Source organism: Peromyscus maniculatus, chromosome 5 (assembly GCF_049852395.1).
Source record: "Peromyscus maniculatus bairdii isolate BWxNUB_F1_BW_parent chromosome 5, HU_Pman_BW_mat_3.1, whole genome shotgun sequence".
NCBI classification, from domain to species: domain Eukaryota; kingdom Metazoa; phylum Chordata; class Mammalia; order Rodentia; family Cricetidae; genus Peromyscus; species Peromyscus maniculatus.
The window spans coordinates 87,497,947-87,518,998 of record NC_134856.1 but is presented as its reverse complement, the minus strand read 5'-3'; the positions used below and the strand labels follow the sequence as shown (position 1 = coordinate 87,518,998).

The 21,052-nt window shown below is 46.0% G+C and overlaps 1 protein-coding gene across 8 annotated transcripts in view; it reads right to left on the bottom strand.

Annotated features, from left to right (window-relative positions):
• Positions 1 to 20,682, bottom strand: part of Il15ra (interleukin 15 receptor subunit alpha) — a 30,068-nt gene extending 9,386 nt beyond the window's left edge. Inside the window, exons 1-5 of one of the 8 annotated variants that reach the window (XM_042278160.2) lie at positions 20,152 to 20,682; positions 6,612 to 6,806; positions 4,328 to 4,429; positions 537 to 734; positions 2 to 34 (exon numbers count right to left, since the gene is read on the bottom strand). In XM_042278160.2, coding sequence (XP_042134094.1) covers positions 2 to 34; positions 537 to 734; positions 4,328 to 4,367 — 271 coding nt within the window. In that variant the 5' untranslated portion in view covers positions 4,368 to 4,429; positions 6,612 to 6,806; positions 20,152 to 20,682. Of the gene's footprint in view, position 1; positions 35 to 536; positions 735 to 2,263; positions 2,386 to 4,327; positions 4,430 to 6,611; positions 6,807 to 19,793; positions 20,113 to 20,151 lie in introns of those variants that run through there. The other 7 variants (XM_076572846.1, XM_006990188.4, XM_076572849.1 and 4 more) reach the window with 7 other exon arrangements.
• Between the last annotated feature and the right edge of the window lie 370 nt (positions 20,683 to 21,052).

The following is a 21,052-nucleotide window of genomic DNA, read 5'->3' as shown; positions in this document are numbered from 1 at the left end:
CCTTTGGTCATTTTGGAACTGCTTGGAGAAACCTCTGCAGAGGAGAGAGGAAAGCTGAGTCAGGGATGGAGCCCCAAGAGCACTAGGTTCTCACGAAGCTGGAGAGATTAGCTACCATTTTAGAACATGAAGGACACGGAGCTGACATAACCAAACCGGTCTTAGCGAAAACAAACAGGGGTAACTTGCTGCTGAGCATTGGCCATGCCTTAGAGAGAAATAATTGCCAGTGGCTTCTCTACCCCCCAGACCACACTCCACACTGTCAAATGTCCCTGCCATTCTCTGGCATGCACGTCAATAAGCCATGTCACATCTGAGAAGTGGGGTTTCCTTCCTGGCTATCCCTACAGTGGGGAATCACAGAGACAAATAAGCACAATGGTAGGCAGCAGGAGAAGGGACCACTCAGTCAGTTCTGCCTTGAGCCTGAGTGGTCCAAAGCTCATGCAGGGCCCTCCTGCAAGATCTCAACCCAGGTCTCAGAAGCTGTCTGTGGGGGAACTGGCCTGTCCTTGTGCAGAGCTTGGGCTAACCTGGTATCCTGAGGGAAGTGGAGGCTGTAGGCTCCAAGGTCATTGTTGCTGCCAGAGATGGGGCTTGGGAGGACTCATGACTGCCTGTCCCTGTGGTTCCTGCAGAAGCTGGTTGGGATGCTGTCAGCCGGGAGCCTGGCCCAACAGCTGTCTCTGTGGCCAGTGTGGTATCTGATTTGGGAGATAAGGCTTCTGGCTCTGCAGGAAATTCCAAGACAGACATCAAAATTCAGACTAGTGTCTGGAACCAAGGGACCCACTTTAGGGAGCCTGTCCTGGCCAGCCTACTCCCAGCAAACTGTCCTCTAAGTAGGTGGCATAGCTATCCACTGGTCCGTGGGACTTTTGATAACTCGTAAAGAGTTTGTTTATTATGTGCATTAAAAACAAAACAAAAAAACAAAACCCTTGAGAGATTGAGCAGATCTGCCTGTTTTCCGAAGAAAGTATCTTATATTCTCAAAGCCTTGATGCCAAAATGCAGGTGGAATTGTATTTGTGAAAGACAGCTAGGATGCTAGTTTTTCCTTTAAAATTTTTTTTTTTTTTTTTTTTGAGACAGGGTCTATCATGTATCCCTGGCTGGTCCAGAACTTGTTATGTAAACCAGGATGGCCTCAAACTCACACACAGCTCCCTGCCCCTGCCTCCTGAGTGCTGGGATTAAAGGTGTGTACCACCATACCTGACTCTGTTTGACATGTTGACATGACATCTTGAAATAAGAGGAATCCAGGTCCCCTGAATGCCCTAGGCAGTATGTGAGGAGAGGATTCTGATTTAGTTCCTGCGGGCATGAGGATGCCTGGGTTTCGGTACCTGTCTTCCTTGTTCATCATTGGTAGATGGATGCCCCTAAACTCTAAAGTGGCCTACCCATTCCCTATTTTCTATTCCCTTTCAAATGAACATGGGTCTTCTACTGTGACGAATATCACACCTGGGAAATGCAGGCTGAGGAAAGCATGCTGGGAGGCTGGCATCTTGGTGCTCCAGGAGCATGGTGTCCTGTTCCCACACTCTCTTAGCCATCTACCGTATAAGATGTGAGTATACCCTTCAGTCCATTGGTACTACTCAGATGTATCGCTCCCTCCACAAACTATGAGCCCTGCAGATCATTCATATACGAGCACCCATGAGCATCCCAGTTAGTGTCCAAGGCTGTGTCTGCACGTTTTTTTTTTTTTTTTTTTTTTTTGAGACAGAGTTTTTCTGTATAACAGTCCTAGCTGTCTTAGATCTTACTTTGTAGACCAGGCTGGCCTTGAACTCACTGAGATCTGCTTGCTTCTGTCCCCCAAGTGCTGGAATTAAAGGCATGCATCACCACTGATGGGCTGTGTCTGCACATTTTTGTCTCAGCGAGGAACATCTAACCAAGCATTTGGGACACAAAGGCAAGACCAAGAGTGACTAATTGAATATTCTTGTCTCTTGAGTAAACACTGTGTGATTCATACCAAAGGAGCTTGGGAATCGCTTCTGTCTTAAATGGATCAAGTACCTACCACTTTCTTCTGTTTACATGCAACTATTCAGCAGAGAAGACCCTCCTTTATTTTATTTTATTATTATTGTTTCCTAATAGTATAGGAAGTTGAACCTAGTGCCTTATGCATGTTAGGCAAGCATTCTACCAATGAGCTACAGCCCCAGCCTTATTTCATTGTTAATTTTTTGAGCTAGAGCCGTCTATGCTATGCAATGGCATGAAATTCACAAACCTCTCTATCCTCCTTAGAAGCGAAGTCCTCACCCCGGGATGCCTAAGAACCACCTGGGAAGCATCCAAAGCTGCTGATCCTCAGATCTTTCCCCAGACCAACTAGAGTTCTTCAGCGAGTTCCTGTGTATCAAAGGCTGAGACTCAGCACACTGGAAGTTGTGACCAATTGAGCAATTCAGAATGATTGAAAACAGAGCTTCCCATAATTGGGGGTGGAAGGAGGGAACAGGGAGAAACCACAAAGTGGATGATGTGACACTAAGACTTCATAGAAAACGAGAATATCGTAGGGTGGAGAGCATGGGTCGTAAATGTTCTTAACAATGAGACAAACGGTGAGGAGGACATTGAGGAGATTACCTAACACTCAAACGGAGTACAAAACAGTGAGCTGGGTTCAGCGGCACATGCCTGGAGGCTGAGGTAAAATGACTGTGAGTTTGAGGCCAGCCAGGGATACATAGAGAGACCCTGTCAGAAAGGAAGGACGAAAAGAAGGAAGGCTGGGATGGGGAGAGGGGTGATGTCCATGCAATGTTTTTGTATTATAGCAGTATGATGGTTAGCTTTAACTCGACCCAAGGGGAGGGAATCTCAACGAGAAACTGTCTGCACTGGTTTGACCTGTGAGCATGTCTCTTCGGGATTGTCTTGATGAAATTAATTGATGTGGGAAGACTCATCCACTGTGGATGGCTCCATACCATAGGCATGGGCTCCTGTACTGTCGGAAGAGTGGAGAAATTGAGCCAAGCATGGGCGTGCGAGTGAACATGCATGCATTCCTGTCTCTCTGCTCCTGACTGTGGCTGGGATGTGACTGGCTGCTTCCAGCTCCTGCCACTGTGACTTTCCCAGGGATGGTTATCACCTGGAAATGTAAGAAAAACCAAACCCTTTTTCCTTGAAGTTGCCTTGTGTCGGGATTTTTTAACCCAGCAACAGAAAAGAAAGTAGAACAAGCATCCAAATTAAATTGCTAATGATGAAGATTGGGAAGCTGGGCAGAGTGGCACATGCCTTTAATCCCAGCACTCATGAGGCAGAGGTAGGCGGAGCTCTGTGAGTTCGAGGCCACCCTGGTCTATATAGTGAGTTCCAGGACAACCAGAGCTACATAGTGAGACCTGTCTCAACCCACCACCAAAAATGTCTCCAATGAGTCCCTCACACTGTTTCACATCTTGCCAAAAGAGGGTCCCATTCACCCCCCACCCCACCCCTTCTTTGGATTGTCTTGCCAAGGACATGTATAATACCAAGTGCTTTGGAAGAAAGAGACAGTACCTACCTTGGAGCAAAGAACAGGCACGCATGTTTGTTGCCAATTATAAGACATTAAGGTTCTATGAGCCCAGGCTTCCTGGGCACAGCATAGTTGCTATACATACGGGGGTCTATTCTGACTTATCCTGCTGCCCCTATGAGCCTGAGAGATAATGAGTTGATGCTCCTGCTTCCCTGTGCCATGTGGGAAAGCCCATGAATAATGTTGATACAGGTTAAGAAACAAATGAGAGCCAGGCAGGTGGCACATGCCTTTAATCCCAGCAGGCAGATCTCTTAGTTCCAGGCCAGCCTGGCCTACAGAGTGAGTTCCAGGACAGCCAAGGCTACCCAGAGAAGCCGTCTTGAAAAACAAAACAAAAAACAAAACAAAAAAGAAAGAAAGAAAGAAAACAGAAAGGAAGAAAGAAATAAGAAAGAGAGAGAGAGAGAGAGAGAGAGAGAGAGAGAGAGAGAGAGAGAGAGAAAGAGAGAGAAAGAGAAAGAGAAAGAGAAAGGAGTGAGATAAAATCTCAGGTGCTCCTCAGTTCTTGACAATGGTGAGTGTCTACAGCTAACTATGGTCTAATATGTTAATGGTAGATTCTAAGCCACTAAGAATTCTGGATATCAAGTAACTTTGAAAAAACTAAGTCACTATAAGTTCTGAATCTTGACATCAACATCAAGTTCTGTTGCCTGGGTTTGCAGCAATCGTCAGCAGTGGGCCATGGTATCTATGGTAGGGGAATGGATCCTAGATGATAGTTTTTCACATTTTTCCCAGTATTCCTACCTTTTTCAGGAGGGGAGGGGCTCCCTGGCTGTGGGGTCATCGCCTTTGGCGTCACTACTGTGGAAGGTAGCACTGGACTCTGGTGAGCCAGGGAGGGGTCTCCTAGAGAGAGGATAGTCACATGGCATTTATGATTTTGAGGGCAGAATCTGGGGCAGTTTCAGAACTAGCTACAGATAAAAATAATCGGTGCATCAGTGCACATCCATTTCTGGCTTCCTGAGACAAGGCTAGAAACACAGGAAATGAATACCGGTTTCCCAACTCAAATGCACAGACTGTGAACTGCTTTTCTAGTATTTTCCACAGGTCAGTCATCAAATAGTTTTTGTAGGGAATGATATATGTGCTATCAGCTCAATTTTACCATACTAGTTTCTCACAGGAAAAATAAGATATCACTCAGCAGAGTCCACTTATATAGAGAGCGTATCATTCAGTGAACAGGAGCTGGGGAAACTGCAAAGGGAGCTGCTGGCGGGAAAACGACCAAGGAGCAAAACCTTTGGACCAGATGAGACTTAAAGATTCTGGACTCCAGCCTTTGGGTTCTGAAATTCTGGTTACAAGGCCAGAGGGATGGCTGTCAGTGAAGTGCCTGTCACGCAAGCATAAGGATCTGAGTTCTGATCCCCAACACTGTTGTAAAAATCTGGGCATGACTGCACACATCGGCAACCTTAGTGCTGGTGGGAGGGAGTAGAGAGAGACAGCTTTGCAAAGGTCGCTAGTCAGCGACTAGCCAATCAGTGCCTGTTGGGTCCAGTGAGAAGCGGTGTCTCCAAAAATAAGGCAGAGTGACAGAGATGGACATCCTAAGATAGACCTCTGGCCTTCACATGCATGGGCACATATGCGAATGCACGCTGCCCACCCACGTGTATGTGTATACAAATACAACACATATGCACATACACATAAACAAGAGCACACACATATCTCAAAAAGAAAAAAAACCTGAGGACTCAGTGGGTGAACATGCTTGCCATCAAGCCCGAAGACCTGAGCTCAAATCCCTGGGCCCAACATGGCAGAAGAAGAGAAACACCTCCTGCAGATTTGACCTCCACACACAAACTGTGATGCTCTCTCCCCAAATAAATAATTTTAAAATATCCCAATTGCAGCCTCTTTCTTTCCTCATTACCTTCTTGCCCCTATTCAGAGTAACTGTCCATCCTGGATTCCTTCACCAAAAGATGTAGGGGTTTGAGGAAACCTGAGTGTTATGGTTTGGATCTGGAATGTGGCCCCCAGGATCATGTTGTGAAGGCCAGGTCCCCAGCTTGTAGCATTCCTTCACAGACTATGCAGGTAAACAGGTGTCAGGACCCCCTCCTTCCCTTCCCTCTGCTAAACTCCTCCTGAAGCTGTGGGAGGAGGGTGAGGGCGTGGGGTGGGGGGAGGATGAAGGCGATCTGACAGCCCGAGAGAAAGCCTGGCTCTTCCAGGACTTCCCAGGAGATGGAGCAGGGCATGTCCACAGAAGTCCTGAATGACCCTGCCCTCGCTGCTGCTAGCTGCGTCCTAGACATGCAGTGGGGGCCTGTCTGAACAGTACTCTCCTGGAGGACTATGGGTCACTTTTCATTTTTCCAGGGAGCAGAATGGGGGTTAGGATTCCTGGAAGCACCACCAAGTGGCTTCTACCCCAGGAATGTTGGCCTTTGCACGACCGTGGGTGAGTTTTTAGAAACGCTGATTCTTACAAGCTTCACCTTTGCTCGTGAGTGTTAACTGGACACAACACTGTCGAGTAAGCCAGGGATATTCCGTTTGTTAGGTCTGCCCAACTTCCTGGTTCTGGCAAACAAGGACAGTACATGTTTTCCTGTGGCCCTCTGCCTTGTGAGAGATCCCACAGGGCAGCTTGAGCACACACCCTAGACCATAGCCAATCCTCTGGCTGCGATCATGCCAAAACAAACACTGGTGGTAATAAAAGTTAACGCTTACCAGCTCCCACTTAACTCTACAAACCAGTGTTGTTACCAGGTTCATTTTCTGGTGACCAAGCAGAGTTCCAAGAAGCAAGCTAAGGGATGTGCCTAACGACACAAAATGGGTACGTGGAAGAGCTAGGAATAAGAACCGAAATCGGGTGACAGAACCCAGCACCCATTGTATTCCCACCCTAGGAGGGGTTGTTTCGTGTCCCACTGGTTTAGTTAGCCCCAGATGGCAGCACGGATTTCTTTGGCTCCCACAGATCCTACTCTTCATCTCTCCTCTCTGTTCAGCCTTGACAGGAGGCAGGGGGACAGCGTGGGGACCGGGTACTTACTGATGCACTTGAGGTTAGGAGTTGTCCAGTGGGCACTGTTTGTGTTCTTGTTTATCACACACTCAGTCAGCGTGGATGTGCCGGCTTTCCGTTTGAAACCAAAATTACAGACATACCTCTCCCTGGAGTTCACACTGTAATTCTTGACCCGGATGTTTGCATGTTCAACAGATATGGGGGTTGGACACGTGGTGCCTAGAAAGTGCGTGAGAGGGGAGAGAGATGAGAAGACTGGGGTTTATTTGTGGGTGTCTTATGGGAACATAAGAAATAGCTTAGTCGGTAGGGCAGAGCTTCCCCCGGGGCCCATAAGATAGATTCCGGGTCCAAACACTTGGATGTGATGAGGAAGGACACCCACCCATCATCTACAAGTCTTCCAGGAGTCTTCTTTAAATGCCAGCCATTCAGCGCAGTTAGATACCCAGTAATCATCCACATACTCTCTCTCCTTTACCCTCCATTGCCCATCCATCTCTAAGCTCATGATACCTCTCAAAGCTATTCCTCTTTCTCCATTCTGGATCAAGATCGTTTGAGGGATGTCACATTGTTGTATTGGATCCATAGTCTCCAGATTGGTGTCCCTGGATGCCACTGCCAGCAACCAGCATAATTCTTAGCCGTGCATCCTTAACAACCTTTCTCTTCCTAGGCAGCCTGCTGCTCTCACAGTAAAACCGCCAATGCCTAAGAAGCCTAGAAGGCTTTCCCAGAGTCTGCCCTAGCTGCCTTTCTAGATGTCTTCTCCTTGGATGACTCCCCCTTGCCACTCAGCACGGCCCCTGCTTCTTCACAGAGCACCACCCCACTCTCAGCCGACTACCTCCCACCAGCCTTCCTTGCCGACTGCCACGTTACCTGCCAGAAAAGCCTTGATTTGCTTTTGATTTGGTAACCTGAGTCCTAAGGTTCTGCGGTCTTCCCTTTGGTACTCTATGGCCTCCTTGGCAGTTTGTATTGATATTATATAATTAGTGTATGTCTTACCATCTCCAGTCTGAGCTATGTGAGGGTAGAGGTTACTTTGCTCAACATTGTATTCCTGATCCTAGTACAATGCCTGGAAATACTAGATGCTCAGACACATGTAGAAAGAATGATGGGTAGGTATGGTATGGAGGCCCAAGCCTTTAATCCCAGCACCCAGGAGGCAGAGGCAGGCAGAGCTCTGCGAGTTTGAGGCCAAGCTAGCCAACATAGTGAGTTCAAGGCCAGCTAGGGCTACAAGGTGAGACCTTGTCTAAAACAAACAAATGAAAGGATGATGGATAAACACTTCTTTTCAATAACACGTTGGAGCTAAACCTCCTGGTGTAATTTAGTTCAGTTTGTTTGATTTCTCTCTATATAGTCAGCTACTCTGATCACCATCGCATTTTCAGAAGGAACTAGGCACAAGGCGAACTGTCCCAAAGACAGACCGCTCCAGATGGGCCTGCTCTCCCGATAGCTGGAGTTGGTCCCACACCACAAGGCTCCTGCTAAAACTGGCTGTGGTGGGAGGGTTGTGTACTGTGGGGATGAGGCGTTTTAGAAGGTGATATCTGAGGTCCTAGAAACAAATGGAGAGCCCAAAAAGTCGGCCATTTCTAGTTGGGGATTTTATACTTGTATTTGACTTCTTTTTAATCCCTGGACTTGGGAGGCAAAAGAAGAAGGAGCTCTGAGTTAGAAGCCAATCTGATCTACACAGCAAGCTCCAGGACAGCCAGGACTACACAGAGAGACCCTGTCTCAAAAAACAAACAAACAAAAAACCCCACAAAATCTGTGCCTGAATATATGTGAACCTTATGTATCCTTGGTGCCCAGGGATTCCAGAAGAGCTTGTCAGATCCCCTAGAACTGGAGCTACAGATGGTTTTGAACCACTATGTGGGTGCTGGGAATCAAACCTGGGTCCTATGGACAAGCAGCCAGTGTTCTTAACCACTGAGCCATTTTCTCCACCCCCAAATGTTTGATTCCTTGTATTGTTTTTCTTATTGGATTTCTTTATTTCATTGTCTGCGTCGAAGTGTTTTACCTGACTGTATGTGTACTATGTGTGCACCTGATGCCCATGAAGATCAGAGGAGGGTGTTGGATCCCTTGAAACTTAGGATCTAGAGTTAGAGGTGGTTGTGAGCCACTACATGGATGCTGGGAACTGAACCAGGGTCCTCTCCACGAGAAAAGTGCTGCTACCTGCTGAGCCATTGCTCCACCCACCTAGTCCTCACCTCTTTATCTCCCCTGGTCTCCGGTTGCACAGTGCTTGCCCAACTTCTTTTTAGAACACCTTTACTTAAGTCCAGCTGGTTTTAATTTGAAATGGCTTGACTGGGAATCCACCTATTTATTTCAGGGCCACTGCTTTCTATGTCATTTTCAGACTAAGGGATTGTTATCAACAAGCTGTTTCACATCTTCTAAGTCTTGAAGTATTTTCCTCTAGGATTCCTTCAACTCTCAGTGTTCATTGCACACGTAGAGACAAAACATTTAGGACTTATCATTTGAGAGGCTTTACAATGGAGAACATGTTAGCAATAATTAAAATGTAGTCATCAGGGCTGGAGACATGGCTCAGTGAGTGAGAGCACTGGCTGCTCTCCCAGAGGACCTGGGTTCAATTCCCAGCACCCACACGGCAGCTCACAACTGTCTGTAACTTCAGTTCCAGGGCATCTTGCACCCTTACACAGACATACATGCAGGCAAAACACCAATGCACGTAAAATAAAGATAAATAAATTATTTTTAAAAAATGTAGTCATTAATGGCTATCTCCTGATAGAAAGGTAATTGTTCAGTCCATGAAGACTGGATATCTCAGCATCTCATTCTGGTCCTGGAGTCCCAGAGATCTGCCAGTCTTCAGTCTACATTGGAATCCTGAAGAATTGGGTTTTTAATACCAGCAAAGGAATGCCTCAGGAATAGAACAGACAAACTTGCCAGTCGGAGTGAGGGCAAGCACACAAAGAAGCAGAAGCTTCCTTCTTCCATGTCCTTTTATGTGGGTTACCACCAGAAGGTGTGGCTCGGATGATCCAACTAAGAAAATCCCTCCCAGATGTGCCCGGCTGCTTGGATTTTAGTTGATTACAGATATAATCAAGTTGACAACTAAGATTATCCATCCTAAGTCCACATCTTGTCAACTTGACACACAATCTCATCTCCTCACATCATGCTAAATGAAAACAATAACCAGATCATAATTCCCCTTAACATTATACAACTATCCCACATATAGCTGCAAATGCATTATATAGTTTAGAGTAGGTGGTGATAGTCCTTGACAGGATGTCCCAGGTTACAGAATCACAAGCTAAATGAACTTTGACTCTATAAACCAGCAAGTCTCAGATATTCTATTATGCAACAGAAAATTAACTGTGACTAGGACCTCTGAGGATTCCTCCTCTTCTTCCTCCTCTTCCTCTTCTTTGGTGCTATGGATCAAACTCAGGACCTTGGACATGCTAGCAAGTACTCTACCAGGATTCTTCTTGAAGGAAACTCTAAGAGCCAACGACAGTTCGGGCCAAGATTACCAGCTGGTGAGAACATTTTTCTCTGGTTTTCATAATGCTGATCTTCCATCCCTTTTCTTATTAATTGCTTACTCACACCTTTTAGAGTTCCTTCTTCCGTGACCAGGATCCATCCAGTGCTGTTATTTGCAAGTGCAGTGTCCATTGGTTCTGGATTTGGTGTTTTGGCTGTAGCTTCGTTTCCCAGGGCAAGCTCACTCACCATTGCTTTGTGGGATCACTGCTCTGCTGTCTCCTGCCTCTTGTCACTTTGGGTCCTCGTTTTCAGTGATGCTTAGGAGTTATGTGTGTTAGACCTACCTGAAGAACTGGTTAAAACTAGCTGGCTCCAATCCAGAGCTACTGAGCCGGTAGGTCTGAGGCAGAGCCCAGGAACCTGTATTTCCAAGTGTCAGATGGTACAGGCCCTGTAGGTCCAGGAACCATACTTTGGGAACTGCTGCTCTGTCTACAAGTGCAGCAGAGCAAATGGCACGTCATTTACAACCCACCGGTGTGAACAGCAGCCTGTTCACACCGTTTTCAGACCATGGTATTAATTCCATTGAAGAGGATTGCTTTTACACATTCATCTTTATATGATCTTCTAAATTTCTATTCTAAGGCTTTACCTAAAAATTACATTTATTTATTTATTTATTTGTGTGTGTGTGTGTGTGTGTGTGTGTGTGTGTGTGTGTGTGTGTGTGTGTGTGCTCGCGCAGCTTGGCAGTTCCATGTGTTTAGCTCAATGTTGCCAAACTTTAAAATCTGTGTCTGTGGTACTTTGCTATATATTACATTGCTTGGAAGGTACTTAGGGATGGAGCAATGATGTGGGGTGGGGAGGAACAACCATACAAATCAATTCAAATAACCTTAAGAACATTTGGCAGCAAACCAGAATGAAGAGTCCAGTAAAAAATACTAGGCCTGATCTTTGATAAAACGTTCCCTCCTGCTGAGAAAGCCTGAACTATGCTTGGACTTTTGGACCTCTGAGAGCACTATTACATCATTTGCAGATGGACAGTCTCCAGCCACAGATCAGTATCTCCAGGGACTTATGACTTCCCCCGGGGAAAAGGCATCTAGCTCCCCTTCTCTTGTTTGCCTCAAGCCTGCTCTTTAATGGCGGGGTCCTGTGAGATCACATAGTCTGTTTTCCTCCCCCAGATAACTGGCAGGCCCTGCCATGGGTCATTCTGAAACCTTGGAAGCAAAGGAGCCTAAGAAGCCCTGCCTTGCACAGGACATGTCCTGCCTTTGCAATTGCAGAGGTAACAGATTTGGCACGGGACACTCTTTTTCTGAAGGCTGATAACTGCTGTAAGTTCTGCTTGGCCCTTCTACACATCTGGAGTGCTTCTGCTCCTGGAACATGGTGTACAGAGTGTAGTAGACAAACCAGACGGACACAGCTGGGATTGATAGACATTGCTGTCTAATTGTAATTGCTGAAAAAGTGCCACCATGAAAAAGTTCAAGGATGAGCAACAATTAGCCAGACAAGTAAGGGAAAAACAGGGCAAGCAGTCCAATCTGGTCAACAAGGACCGGTGCATTTCCAAAATGTTCCTGTGAGAAGACTCAGTCATTGTGGCCCTGCAGAACATGCTGGCAAGTGGGGGATCTCCTTCCACTGTCAGAACCTTGTGAAGACCTCCCTGTTGTGATGGGAGGTTAAAAAACAAAGTTGGTGCTGAAACGATGGCCCAGTGTTTAAGAGTCAATGCGGCTCTTCCAGAGGGCCTGAGTTTGGTTCCCAGCACCCACATCAGGTGGCTCATGACTACCTGTGACTCCAGCTCCAGGGGATCTGCCACATCTTCAGGCCCTCTTGAATACCTACACAACACAGGCAGACACTCACATAGACATATACATACACACAAATAAAAAAAAATAAATCTTAAAAAAGTGAAGAAATGAGTGAATGATGAAAACAGAACAGTTAATGGAGGAGTGAATGTGGAGCCGGTTACTGTACTCATCCCAAGTCTGATGATGCTTCCACATCCTTTCCTCTGTCCTCAGCATGGCCTGCATCCAAGGCCTGTATTAAAGGCAGGTACGGTGATGCATGTTTGTGATCCCAGCACCCAGGAGGTAGCAACAGGAGAACCAGAAATTCAAGGGCACCCTTAGCTACATAGCCATTTGGAGGCTAGCCTGGGCTACATGAGACTGTCTCAAACTTTTATCCCCAAGAGCTCACTACTGTAGTTTCCTGAGCAGGTGCTATTTATTTCTCAGAATATTTTTTCCAGAAGTCTAAATCGACATTCCCAACCCTTCCTTTTCGCTAAAAGTTTTTTTAAACGTTTATTTGTTTATTTATTTACCGTATGTGTGTGTGTGTGTGTGTGTGTGTGTGTGTGTGTGTGTGTGTGTGTGTGTCTGCATGACCGCATTCATGCCATGGCGTTTGTGTGGTCAGAGGACAACCTGAAGAAATCAGTTCTGTCCTTCCATCACGTGGGCCCTAGGGATCAAAGTCAGGTGAGCTTTGTCATATCAACCTTTCCTTCCCTGACAGCTAACCTCTCACACATATCTCTCAGCACAGGTAGATATCCAGTAGTATTTTCATAGGATCCTGAGCCAGGACTAAGTGTGTGTGAGTGTGTGTCCCCACTCTATTGCTTCATCTGTTTATCAACTTGTTATTCCCTCCTCATTACAAGTCTTGAACCATGTTGTGTGTGTAAATCTTTGTTAATTACCTTCAAAGTTGACTCTTCAATTCAGTGCCTTTTTACTGAATTATAGAATTAGCACACCAGTTTCCTACTGAAATCCCCACTGGAAGGGTGTTATAACTGTAGGTCAGCTCAGGAAACAACTGACATCTGCTGTGGGATAATGCTTTTTGTACACTGGTTTAATAAAATGCTGATTGGTCAGTAGCCAAGCAGGAAGTGTAGGTAGGATAAGCAGACAAGGAGAATTCTGGGAAGAGGAAGGGTGAGGCAGGAGACACCAACCCTTCGTGTCCAGGGAGCAGCATGTAATGACACACAGGTAAAGCCACGGAACACGTGGCAACATATAGATTAACAAAAATGGGCTCAGTTTAAATGTAAGAGCTAGTCAGTGGCAGGCCTGAGCTAATGGCTGAGCAGTTTTAATTAATATAAGCCTCTGTGTGTTTTCTTGGGTCTGAGCAGCCATGGACTGGGTGGGACACAGGTAAACTTCCAGTTACAATAGTTATAGGCTAATTTAAGATATAAAAGCTAGCTAGCAAGAAGCTTGAGCCATAGGCCATCCAGTTCATAAATAATATAAGCCTCTGTGTGTTTACTTGGGTCTGAGTGGTTGCAGGACCAGGTGGGACATAGGAATTTTGTAAGTGGCTGTGGGACCTTGGTGTTGGGCAAGCACAGGAAAACCTGCAGCTACAGATATCTAAGTAATGTTAAGTCTTCTCAAAACCCAAACATCCTGTCTGCCTTGATGTAAGTCTTTTATAATTTCTATAAGAAGTGTTTTATAGAACTTTAAAATTTCTATTGGTGTGTGTGTGTGTGTGTGTGTGTGTGTGTGTGTGTGTGTGTGTGTGTAAGTCTGAGAACAACTTGCAGGAATTTCCCCCCTCCACCATGGGGGTTTTGGTTTGGGGATTCAAACACAGGTCACCAGGCTTAACAACAAGCAGGGTTACCAGAGGAGCCGTCTCACTGTGAGCTTTCAGCATGCTAGCCTTTATATCTTTTGTCAGACGTACTAAGGGTTCAACTTTTCTAAAAGTATTTTTTAAATTTATTCTTTGCTAATTTCATGCATGTATATAATGTTTTGATAATAGCTACTCCCCAATTCCCCCTTATCCCCTTCACAATCCCTCTATCCCCTTTTCTTTCCAACAAGTCTTCCTTTTATGTTCCCATCTTTCTAAAGTACACACTGTGCTGGATAGTGTGATGTCAGCTTGACACAAGCTAGAGTCATCTGAGAGGAGGGAGCCTCAAATGAGAAAATGCCTCCATAAGATCAGGATGTAGGCAAGCCTGTAGAGCATTTTCTTAATTAATGATTGATCAGGGTGGGCCCAGCCCATTATGGGTGGAGCCATCCCTGGTTTAGTGGTCCTGGATTCTATAAGAAAGCAGGTTGAGCAAGCCATGAGGGGCAAGCCAGTAAGCAACACTCCTCCATGGCCTCTGCATTAGCTCCTGCTTCCAAGGTCCTGTCCTACTTGAGATACTGTCTTGAATTCCTTTGATAATGAATTGTGATATGGAAGCATAAGCCAAATAAACCCTTTCCTCCTCAACTTGCTTTTTGGTCATAGTGTTTCATCACAGCATTAGGAACCCTAACTAAGACATACGTAATTTTTTAAAAAATGGGTTTTGTTGGTTTTTTTTGTTTTGTTTTCATTTTTTTTTATGTGTATGGTATTTTTGCCTGCATGAATGTCTGTTCACTATATGAATGACCAGTGCCTGCAGGGCCAAAAGAGGGCGCCGGATACCCTGGAACTGGGGTTATAGTGGTTGTGAACCTGAGTCTTCTGGAAGAGCAGCCTGTGCTTTTATCTGATGAGCCATGACACACAGGGTTTTAGTACAGTTGCTTGCATGAACATGGGTGTGGAGTTATTTACTGGAGAATGGGCAACTTATCAGTGGCTACAGCAGCGAATAGAAATGAGTCTCCATCTACTAGGAGCCATGAACTGCCAACTACTCAGGTTGGGCTAGGGCCTCATGAGTTCTGGATTTAGCATTGTTGATGTCAAAGAAAATAACATATTTACATTTTTATTTCCTAGTGTTTTAATTTTTTTTGTTAGCATTTTGCATGTTGATTTACAAAAATATAGACTTGGAATTGTGCAGTCTCTCTCTGAACTCACTTCTCTTAATAAATTCTGTAGGTCCTGTGGGATTTCCTGTGGACATGATCAGGCCATGACTCACTTGAACGTATTTCTTGATTCTATTTTATCTCCTTTATTGTGTTACTAATGAAATCATTATTGCATTATATTTTTAATTAATTTTTTTTATTGATTGGGGTTTAGTTTTGGACATCATCTCACTATGTAGCCCTGGCTGGCCTAGAACTCTCTATGTAGGCCAGCCTTTCCTCAAACTCACAGCAATTATCCTCCTCAGTCTCGCAATTGCTGAGATTACAATCATGAACCACTATACCTTTTTTCAGTACTGCATTGTTTTAGAGGTTGCTTTAGGGTAACACTGTTTACCTCAAGTGATACTGTATTACTTCACACATATAGCATAAGAACCTTAAACAAGGCTGGAGAGATGGTTCAGCCAGTGGGAGCTCTTGATGTCCAAGTGTGACAATCTGAGTTCAAATCCCCCACACTCAAGTAAGAAAGTTAGATGTGGTTGCATGCATGTGTAACCCCAGAACTAGGTGTGGGGAGACAAGTGTATCTCTGCTAGCCTAGCTCCAGGTTCAGTGAGGGACCCTATCACAAAGGAATAAGACAGAATAAGGAACAGGACATCAAACGTTCCCCTTTAACAAACACATACACAGTAACCCTCTCCTCCCAGCCCCCACAAAACCTTAAAGACTATTCTCCATATACCCTTTCCCAACCTTTGTGTTATTGTTATCACACATTTTGCTTTTACATACACTGTATATACACCAATGCATTATTATTTTTTCTTTGAACAACACAATTGTCTTTTACCAATCATCAATTTAAAGAGATTTATGTTATACTAATCATTTCTGGGTGTTTGTATTAAGAGGGCTTTGCATTATCTACTTTGTCTTTTTTTTCTAAAAGGGGAAGTCTGTCTTGGGTCTTTCCATAATGAATGGTCCTCAGAGATAAACCTAAAAATAACTGATATTTGAATGCATAAGAATATCAAAAATACTGCAGCCAACACAAACAGCCAAGTAGTAGTAAGTTATTTATTTTACAAAGCTAGATGGTCTTGCAATTACATTTGAAGCAATATATTTTATTGTATTGAAAACTTTTCATTTCCTTGGGCCTTAATTACATCTTTAATACTATAATGATACTACAATCTCTCTCTATATATATACATATATATCTTAGCTATCCAATGTAAGCCTACAGTCATACCATACTGAACTTGATGGGTCTTGTCTGGTCTTGGAAGCTAAGCAGGGTCAAGCCTGGTTGGTACTTGGATGGGAGATATCTAGTGTAAGCAAGTCTCATCTTGTCTGCTAGATCATAAGCTCCATGAAGATGGTACATGTATTTCACAGTTCCCTGGTATTCCCTTCCCAATTCTAAGCCCCATATACATATACCCATACACAGTAGGTATTTCTAAGTTGGGGACTTATGAATACATATAGTGGATGAAGTTATGGAACCCGGAGCTAACTTACAGTTGTGCTACTTTGAAAGTTCTCACATAGCCAGTCCTAACGATCATTTGCATGAAGCACAGGACTACACCTCTTTCTGGTTCCCAGAACCTGTGGATCAGGCTTCTTTATCAAGTTGGTTTATAGTGTCTAAGATGGGCGAGGAGCCCTGACCTACTCTTGTATCTGGAGTTCAAGAGTTGTCAGGTTAGCATGCCTCTTTCACTCTTTAAGTGGAGTCAGAATCCATCACAGCATTTCCTTCCCTTAGTCTCCCATTTGAACACTGTGATAGGTGCTAAGGTACCAAGAAGAGAAACTGGCTCTGGCCCTCTGGAAGCTCACCTTGCATCAGACATGCCCAAACAGTCAGGGCAGCTAGGCTTCCAGTAACCTATTTTTCTTCCTGGCTCAAGTGCCAGCCAACCCAAGATACTTCCTCATGGTGCAATAAGTACAGGTTGTACTCAGCTCATTGCCCTGAACTCAATCACGCTTCTTTGCCCCTCCGTTTTATTAACTAGGTTTCCTAATCCACTCTGAGAGTCAGGAGGCTGGGTGGTTAAGGTTGTAGCTCAAATGACAGGAAAAGAATGAAACCTGTTCCACACTGTTTGGACTTAGGAGGACGTCTCTCGCTCTGGTCTCCCATAGATACCGCTCTGCTTGAGGATTTCTTCACCACTCCCTGAACTATTGCAGAAGCCTCAGTCTCACCTGCAGCCTCCAGGCTCTCCTGACTACAGTTTGCTCGCCACACTCTTAGAGCACCTGTCCAAGGTACAGCCCTAGCAATGTATTTATTTCCTCCACAGACCTCCAGTCCCCTACCATATTGCTCAAAGAGTATCAAGTCCTTCAAGGAGAAAGCCTTCCACTAACATCTACTGCCATATGTGACAAATGACACCAAAGTGATTCCTAGAACACATGTGAAGGGATTGTAGAAGAAAGAGAATCACCAGGGCCAGGCATTGTGGTGCACACCTTTAATCCCAGCACTTGGCAGGCAGATCTCTGGCAAAGTGAGCCTAGTCTACTTGGAGGGTTCTAGGCCAGCCAGTGGTACATAATAATACCCTGTCTCAAGAAAAGAAGAAGAGGAAGAAGAAAAAGAGGGTATATCATCTCCCAACATGTTACCTCTTAAATGTTGCTGGTTTTGAGCAGTTAGGGAACATTAAACATGCTGAGACAGCCTAAATGCCCACAATCAGGAGGCAACTGAAGTTCAGTCACATCTCTAACAATAAATGTTTTGCTGGGTACGGCGGCGCACACACTCCTGTAATCCCGGCACTTGGGATGCTGAGGCAAGAGAGTAGTGAGTCATTCCTCACTTCCTGCCTTGTTTCTCTCTCTCTCTCTCTCTCTCTCTCTCTCTCTCTCTCTCTCTCTCTCTCTCTCTCTCTCTCTCTCTCTCTCTCCCCACCCTACTCTGCTGTTCATCCTGCTCACATGAGTTCGGGTCCTCAAATCTGAGTGGCAAGTGTCCTTGACCACTAAACCATCTCCTCAGCAGCCACCCTTCTATCTCTTTCTTTACTTTTGATTTTAGAGCTTACCATGTAACACAGACTGTCCTTGACTCTAGAGATCCTCCTGCCTCAGCCTTAGGAGTGATTGGGATTATAAGTAAGCATGTTCCACCAGATTTGACGGGAATTTACTGTTGATTCATGTTACAACATGAATAAAACCTTAGAATAATTACTGAGTTAAAGAAGCCGTATACGAAAGAGCACATGCCATATAACTCCATTTATACAAAATTCTGGAAAGTGCAACAAATCTGCAGAGAAAAGATAAGCCATTGCAGCCTGGGGCAGGAGATAAGGATTGTGGAGGACGTAGGGAACGTGGCAGTAATGGGCATGTCCCTGTCTTGATTATGGTGATAGCTTCAAGAGTGTACACTTTTATCTTGAAACTTACCAAATTGTACAACTTAAATGTATGCAGTTTATTCGAGTCAGGTATGACCCAATAGGGCTGTTCTTAAAAGCACGATTCAGGTGCCAGCTGATGGCAAAAGCGTCATAAGGTCAAAGAGTGAGACTGTGCTGTAGCACCTGAGTTGGTGAAAGGCCTTCCTCGGGCAATGGGGAGGCGCTTCCTCTAGGCTGAGCAAGACTAAAACTACATTCACTTTCAGACAATTTGAAATAGCTGCAGGCTATTTCTGGCAGCTCAGGAACATTCTTTGCTATCCAGTTAAAGGGAATTGACCAACACAACCCAGCTTCAAAGATAGAGGGTGGGGGCCCAAGAATAACAGCCTTGGGAAAATGAAACCCCATAACACCCCTACAGAGCCAACCCCAGGAGCAAGTGTGAGTGGGATGGCTAGGACCCAGTCCCAAGGAGACTGGATTGGATGCCCGCCCATCCCTGGGAAATCTTGCTTTAAAACATAAGGAGTTGCTAACACAGGGAAGTCCATGGATGACCTTCAATGAGGGAGTCCTCGGTCCTCAAATTATGCGCACATTTTGCAAACATGTGCTTTCACGTAATTTCTGTACAGAGAGTACATAGGTTTTTATCAGCCTCTGAAGAATTTCATGTTTATAAAAAGATGAAGCATCCCGGGCCAGGACCCATCTATTCTTTCTCTTTCCTTCTACTCTTTTAGGAACCAAACTAGGGTCTCACTCATTCTTCCCGATGAGATTAGATCTAGGCCACACGTTCTGGGACATATAACACCCCCTCTCTCCTGGGAGCACAGGCTGCCCTGCTTTCCAACCATCCCAGCCCCGAGCTTCCTGCGCCCTTGAGAACTGGGAGCCGTTTCCCAGCGTTCAGATATGCAACCTGCCCCACACGTTTTCTTCCACCCGCGGCCGGCGCAGTCCTTTGCCCAGTGCCTTCCGTCTAATTTACTTTGATCTGAAAGTCGTGAGGGGTGGTTTTTCCTCCAGCCCCTGCTGGACCCCCACACCGTGCGTGCGACACCCCATAGCTGCGCGTGTGGGCTGGCAGAGGCACAGTCACACATGTCTCCAAGTTCCCTGACTCTTGTCGAGCTTGCCAGACCTGCTCTCCTCCCTAAGTCTCGGAAACATCAGTGGGGTCGCTCGACTCCGGAGCCAGCCTGCAGCAGGGTAAGGGGCTCTTACCTGCGCTCTCCGCGGCTGCCTCCACGTGTCCCAACCCCACCACCACCACCACCACCAACCCCCACGCCCCGCCGTGATCCTCTCCAGCTGAACTCCTGGCTCAGTCCCGTGAAGTCGTGAGCCCCACGGGTCAAGTTCAGCTGGGTGTTCGAGTCCCCCTCTGTTCCCCTGTTCGGGCTCGCGGCGCTCCCTACCCGGCATCACCCGCAGCGGGAGCAACAGCAGCAGCAGTAGCAGCAACACCTGGAGGGCGTGGACTCCACAGCCCCGGAGCTGCGGTGAAGCCATGGCGGATCGTCCCTCGCAGTGACCCACCGGGACGCAAGGCTGGGGTCTCTGGGAGGTGGCGAGTTCAGCTCCAGGACCAGCCGGCAGCCAGGAGCATTCGCTTTCGCTTTTGCTTTAGCCCCCGGGGTTGCAAAGAGGTGCAAAGTGGTGACAGATCTGTGACTCAGCATCCCCACCCCTGCTTTGGAAGAAGCCCCGGCGGCCCGCAGTGGCATCCCCTCCTCAGTGAGGCTGCTCTTGTCCCACCAAGTGCGGGGCCCTCACCTGTACAAGTCGGTGATCTCCCTTTCCGCTCCTTAGTGTTGTCTTCGCTGCAGACGCAAACTCCTTTGGGTCCACTCTGCAGCTTTGTGCGCACACCTAACTTCAGCCCTGTTCACTTGTCACCTGCCCTGGCTGCTGGCCCTCGGTAATTCGGGTTGCAAGTTTCAGAATTTCTCTCCAGGTAGCCCTGAGATGGACTGTCCACGCTCTGCGTCCCTGCGCGACTGCGGAGGTGTCGCCCCAGTGCGGCCGTTCTGAGCAGATGGATTCTACACCCAGGTCACTTTCCCCGGTGACCCCAAGAAAGGAACACAGTCCTGGCAACCTGCCTGCAGTGGCGCTGGCAGTGACTAACCTGCCCAGGCCGGGGACACTTTGCTTTATTCCAGCTGCACCGTTTCAACTCAAGAAAACTCCGAGTGTTCCAGCTGGGTGAAGGGGCATGGAAGGAAAGGAAGGAGGAGAAGGAGTAGGAAAAGAAGGAAAGGGGAAGGGAGAGGGAGGAGGAAAGAAATGTGTAGAGGAGGAAAAGAAGGAAGAGGGAGGAGGAAGGGAGAGGAGAAGGAGGAAGGAAGGTAAATTAGTCATCTTTGTATTTCACATGTAATTTCTTTAGACAATAGACAACTTAAAAAAAAAGTCTAAAGAACTTTATCATTTTCATTCGCAAAACAAGTCCTCGGCTCCCCCAAAAAAACCTTTAAATTACATGTTATAAAAAGGGGTAAGCAATAATATCAAAAAGTGGGGGGGGGCGCAAGCATAAAAAACAAACTCAAATACCTATAAAAATGCCCTGCTATTTTGGTCTATAATAAAGCAGACTATAACTAAAGCAAAGCTGCCTAAACTTCCTATTTCAAGCCAATCCTCCATAATAAATAAAAAAATAATGCCTTGG